We start from the raw sequence: 6,000 nt of genomic DNA, 5'->3' as shown, positions 1-6,000 counted from the left end.
GCTTGGCCGGTCGGTACCTGTCAGCTGCCTCTTGTGTCCCATGAGCCAAAAGGACCCGATAGGACTCTTTCTTCAGCTTGATGGAATCCCTCACCGCTGGTGTCCACTTGCGGGTTCTAGGATTACCGCCACGACAGGCACCAACCACAAGGTTCCGCCTCAACAATAGAGGTATGGAACCTGGTCCACTCGGACTCAATGTCCAGCGCCTCCCTCGTGACATGTTCAAAGTTCTTCCGGAGGTGGGAATTGAAACTTGCGGCCGAGGGTGTCCTGGTGCCAAGTGCACATATGGACACCCTTATGTTTGAACATGGTGTTCGTTATGGACAATCTGTGACGGGCACAAAAGTCCAATAACAAAACACCACTCGGGTTCAGATCCGGGCGGCCATTCTTCCCAATCAGGCCTCTCCAGGTTTCACTGTCGTTGCCAACATGAGCGTTGAAGTCCCCCAGTAGAACGAGGGAATCACCCGGGGGAGCACTCTCCAGTACTCCCTCGAGTGTATCCAAAAAGGGTGGGTACTCTGTGGTGCTGTTTGGTGCGTACGCACAAACAACAGTCAGGACCCGTCCCCCCACCCGAAGGCGGAGGGAAGCTACCCTCTCATCTACTGGGTTAAAGTCCAGCCGGGGGGGCAACAAGAATTGTCACCCCAGCCCGTCACCTCTCACTGCGTGCAACACCAGAGTGGAAGAGAGTCCAGACCCTCTCCAGAGAACTGGTTCCAGAGCCCTTGCTGTGCGTCGAAGTGAGTCCGACTATATCTAGTCAGAACTTCTCCACCTCGCACACCAGCTCAGGCTCCTTGTGTATAGGTTTTGTAATCATTAAAAAACATATACATCTTTCTTTATTGTCAATAATAATAATACATCTTTCTTTATTGTCAATAATAATACACCTTTCTTTACTGTCAATAATAATAATAATACACCTTTCTTTACTGTCAATAATAATACACCTTTCTTTACTGTCAATAATAATAATACACCTTTCTTTACTGTCAATAATAATAATAATACACCTTTCTTTACTGTCAATAATAATACACCTTTCTTTACTGTCAATAATAATAATAATACACCTTTCTTTACTGTCAATAATAATACACCTTTCTTTACTGTCAATAATAATAATACACCTTTCTTTACTGTCAATAATAATAATAATACACCTTTCTTTACTGTCAATAATAATACACCTTTCTTTACTGTCAATAATAATAATACATCTTTCTTTATTGTCAATAATAATAATACACCTTTCTTTACTGTCAATAATAATAATAATACACCTTTCTTTACTGTCAATAATAATACACCTTTCTTTACTGTCAATAATAATAATAATACACCTTTCTTTACTGTCAATAATACACCTTTCTTTACTGTCAATAATAATAATAATACACCTTTCTTTACTGTCAATAATAATACTTCTTTCTTTGTCAATAAATAATAATAATACACCTTTCTTTATTGTCAATAAATAATAATAATAATAATACACCTTTCTTTATTGTCAAATAATAATAATAATACACCTTTCTTTATTTTAAATAAATAATACTACTACACCTTTCTTTGTCAATAAATAATAATAATAATACACCTTTCTTTATTGTCAATAAATAATAATAATACACCTTTCTTTACTGTCAATAAATAATAATAAACCATTCTTTGCAGTCAAATAATAATAATACACCTTTCTTTATTGTCAATAAATAATAATACACCATTCTTTACTGTCAAATAATAATACACCTTTCTTTATTGTCAATAAATAATAATAATACACCTTTCTTTATTGTCAATAAATAATAATAATAATAATACACCTTTCTTTATTGTCAAATAATAATAATAATACACCTTTCTTTATTTTAAATAAATAATACTACTACACCTTTCTTTGTCAATAAATAATAATAATAATACACCTTTCTTTACTGTCAAATAATAATAAACCATTCTTTGCAATCAAATAATAATAATACACCTTTCTTTATTGTCAATAAATAATACACCATTCTTTACTGTCAAATAATAATACACCTTTCTTTATTGTCAATAAATAATAATACACCATTCTTTACTGTGAAATAATAATACACCTTTCTTTATTGTCAATAAATACACCTTTCTTTACTGTCAATAAATAATAATAAACAATTCTTTACTGTCAATAAATAATAATAATAATACACCATTCTTTACTGTCAATGAATAATAATAATACACCTTTCTTTGTCAATAAATAATAATAATAATACACCTTTCTTTATTGTCAATAAATAATAATAATAATAATACACCATTCTTTACTGTCAATGAATAATAATAATACACCTTTCTTTGTCAATAAATAATAATAATAATACACCTTTCTTTATTGTCAATAAATAATAATAATACACCTTTCTTTATCGACAATAAATAATAATGATACACCTTTCTTTACTGTAAATAAATAATAATAATAATAATAAATATTAAATAAACACACAAAAAAAATATATATATATAATAATACATATAATAACTATAATAATAATAATAATAATTATATGGTAATAATTATAATAATAATATTACGGTGTATTTTAGGATATTGAACAAAATATGTTGAATACCTTATTTTCATATTTCAATTTTGATTGGAGGATTTTTCTTCTTGGAATATTTGTTGTGGACTTTTCATTGTTGCATCATCATCTTCATCATCATCATCACTATCGTCATCTTTATCATCATCATCATCATCATCTTCACCATCATCATTATCTTCATCATCATCATCATCATTATCTTCATCTTTATCATCATTATCTACTTCTTCATCATCAACTTATTATTTCTTGCGTGGAACTTTGTCACCGAGTGGAACTTCAGCCATCAGCTTCTACACGCACGCACGCACGCACGCACGCACGCACACACGCACACACACACACACACACACACACACACACACACAGAGTTAGACACACACACACACACACACACACACACACACACACACACACACACACACACACACACACACACACACACACACACACACACACACACACACAGAGAGTGGTTACCTCCATGAGCCGGCTGTAGTAAAGTACTCCATCTTCAGCCTCGGTGCGGGAGTCCTCCACCTTGTACCTGCGGCAGGCCAGCAGGAGTTCGTTGGAGCTGTACAGGTGAGCCGGGTCTAAGGAGTTGCTGTTGATCAGGCTGACCAGGTACTCTCTGTAATGCTTCCTGCACACAACATGGAGGCCAGTGAAGGACTTGTTGCCATGGTGACAGACTGGGACACCCCCTAGTGGACACTTTAAGGGTGCGGGTGGCAGACTCGGCTACAAAACACGGACTCTGAGAGCGCAGAAAGCGTAGGACGGTTCGTACTCGCAGAGTCCGGCGTGTCCCGGTTGGGTGTGCGCTCCACAGGCCGAGTCCGCTTGCTGGCCTCCATCGTCCTTCTGCTCGATCACCCCGCACAGTCCTTGGAGAGAGAGGCAGGGATTAGGAGGGCACCAAAAACCTGGGACATTGGTTGATAGAAAAGCAGTCTGGGCGAGCGACAGGAAGAGAAAACTGGCAACCAGACCGCCGGTGAAAACATGGACCATACGGAAAGGTCTGCGGTGTCGGACTCTTTGCTAGAACCTTTTCCAAGTCTTTCTTCATGGACTTCTCCTACATCCCACTTTTTACTACCACCACCGCCAAAGCTGCTTCAGGAGACTCGGCTTGACAGCCATCAGTTTTAGAGGTTTCTGGCACTGACCCAAGGCACCGATTGGCCGCCTGAGCAATGGAGGCTCCAACACAGACCACTCAGACCTGGTATGCTCGGCCTCCCGTGGGATGCGGGCCAAGGTCTGCCGAGGTACAGTTGAAGACCCACGTTAAGGTCTGTCAGACCTGTCCGGCATCTTTCTCCCTCGTCTGATCCAGCTCAGACCTTCTCTCCACCCAAGTCACCAAAACATGCAAGCACAAGTCTGATGGAAGACCTGCAGCCAAGGGTGTCCTGGTGCCAGGTACACTTACTGACATGGGATGTTGGACAAACTGTGGTTTGGCCAGGTTTAGATCCAAGAGACGTTGAAGTCTCCTAGTGGAACTACAGAGTCGGCTGTAGGCTCTCTGTGCTGTGGCACGGTTTTGGTCTTGATCTCTTCAAAGTCAGGAACAGTTCATCGGGATTGGCAAACCAGGTGGTCCGCATTTTCAAAAAAAGATGACCGAAGGGTGCGTTCCAACTACAGGGTGGATCACAGTCCTCAGCCTGTCTAGGAACATCTATTCCAAAGTACTGGAGAGAAGAGTAGGACCGTACTCGAATCTCAGCTATAGAGTCGTACAATGTACGCTAGTTTTTGTCCTGGTCGTGGAACACTGGACCAGGTCTACAGCGTACTGGAGGGTGCATGGGACTTTGCCCAACCAGGCTACATGTGCTTTGTTGACTTGTAAAATGGTAATTGCCCGAGTCTCTCATAGTGTCCTGTGGCGGGTACAGGATTTATGGCAAGCTAGGACCTGCTCAGTAATTACTGAACATGAATATTCATGAGGACTAATAGCTGAACATGAATATTCATGAGGGGTAATAGCTGAACATGAATATTCATGAGGAGTAATAGCTGAACATGAATATTCATGAGGCGTAATAGCCGAACAGGAATATTCACGAGGGGTAATAGCCGGACATGAATAATCATGAGGGAGTAATAGCTGAACATGAATATTCATGAGGGGTAGTAGCCGAACATGAATATTCATGTTCGGCTATTACTCTTTATGAATATTCATGGGGGGTGTTAATAGCCAAAGTAATAGCTGAACATGCATATTAATGAGGGGTAATAGATGAACATGAATATTCATGAGAGGGGGGTTAATAGCTGAGCATGAATATTCATGAGGGGCAATAGCTGAACAAGAATATTCATGAGGAGTAATAAACGAACATGAATATGTATGAGGAGTAATAGCCGAACATGAATATTCATGAGGGGGGGGGGTAATAGACGAACATGAATAGTCATGAGGAACAATAGCTGAACATGAATATTCACGAGGGGGGGGGGGGGCGGGTTAATAACTGAACATGAATATTCATGGATGGGGGGGGGGGTAATAGCCTAACATGAATATTCATGAGGAGCAATAGCTGAACATGAATATTCACGAGGGGGGGTTAATAACTGAACATGAATATTCATGAGGGGTAATAGCTGAACATGAATATTCATAAGGGGTAATAGCTGAACATGCATATTCATGAGGGGGTTTAATAGCTGAACATGAATATTCATGAGGGGGGATAGCTGAACATGAATATCCATGAGGAGTAATAACCGGACATGAATATGCATGAGGGGGGTTAATAGCTGAACATAACTATCCATGAGGAGTAATAACCGGACATGAATATGCATGAGGGGGGTTAATAGCTGAACATGAATAATCATGGGGAGTAATAGCTGAACATGAATATTCATGAGGGGGGGGGGTAATAGCTGAACATGAATATTCACGAGGAGTAATAACCGGACATGAATATTCACGAGGGGGTTAATAGCTGAACATGAATATTCATGGAGAGTAATAGCTGAACATGAATATTCATGAGGAGTAATAGCCGAACATGAATATTCATGAGGAGTAATAGCTGAACATGAATATTCATGAGGGGTAATAACGGAACATGAATATTCACGGGGAGTAATAGCTGAACATGAATATTCAGGAGGAGCAATAGCTGAACAGGAATATTCATGATGGGCAATAACTGAACATGAATATTCATGAGGATCATAATAAGTGAAGTGGCTGTGCCAGCAATCGGAGGGTTGCTGGTTACTGGGGTTCAATCCCCACCTTCTACCTTCCTAGTCACATCCGTTGTGTCCTTGGGCAAGACACTTCACCCTTGCTCCTGATGGCTGCTGGTTAGCGCCTTGCATGGCAGCTCCCGCCATCAGT

General features: G+C 39.6%; 1 protein-coding gene across 5 annotated transcripts in view; it reads right to left on the bottom strand.

Moving 5' to 3' along the window:
* Positions 1 to 2,096: 2,096 nt before the first annotated feature.
* LOC133664786 (E3 ubiquitin-protein ligase RNF31-like) overlaps positions 2,097 to 6,000 on the bottom strand; it is an 80,267-nt gene continuing 76,363 nt past the window's right edge. For 3 of the 5 annotated variants that reach the window (XM_062069691.1, XM_062069692.1, XM_062069693.1), the window contains exons 23-25: positions 3,412 to 3,508; positions 3,099 to 3,264; positions 2,097 to 2,911 (exon numbers count right to left, since the gene is read on the bottom strand). In XM_062069691.1, coding sequence (XP_061925675.1) covers positions 2,861 to 2,911; positions 3,099 to 3,264; positions 3,412 to 3,508 — 314 coding nt within the window. In that variant the 3' untranslated portion in view covers positions 2,097 to 2,860. The remainder of the gene's footprint in view (positions 2,912 to 3,098; positions 3,265 to 3,411; positions 3,509 to 6,000) is intronic. The other 2 variants (XM_062069694.1, XM_062069695.1) reach the window with 1 other exon arrangement.

The sequence above is a fragment of the Entelurus aequoreus genome, linkage group LG14 (genome assembly GCF_033978785.1).
Source record: "Entelurus aequoreus isolate RoL-2023_Sb linkage group LG14, RoL_Eaeq_v1.1, whole genome shotgun sequence".
NCBI classification, from domain to species: Eukaryota; Metazoa; Chordata; class Actinopteri; order Syngnathiformes; family Syngnathidae; genus Entelurus; species Entelurus aequoreus.
Note: the sequence above shows the minus strand (reverse complement) of the source record. Positions and strands in the feature narration are given on the sequence as shown.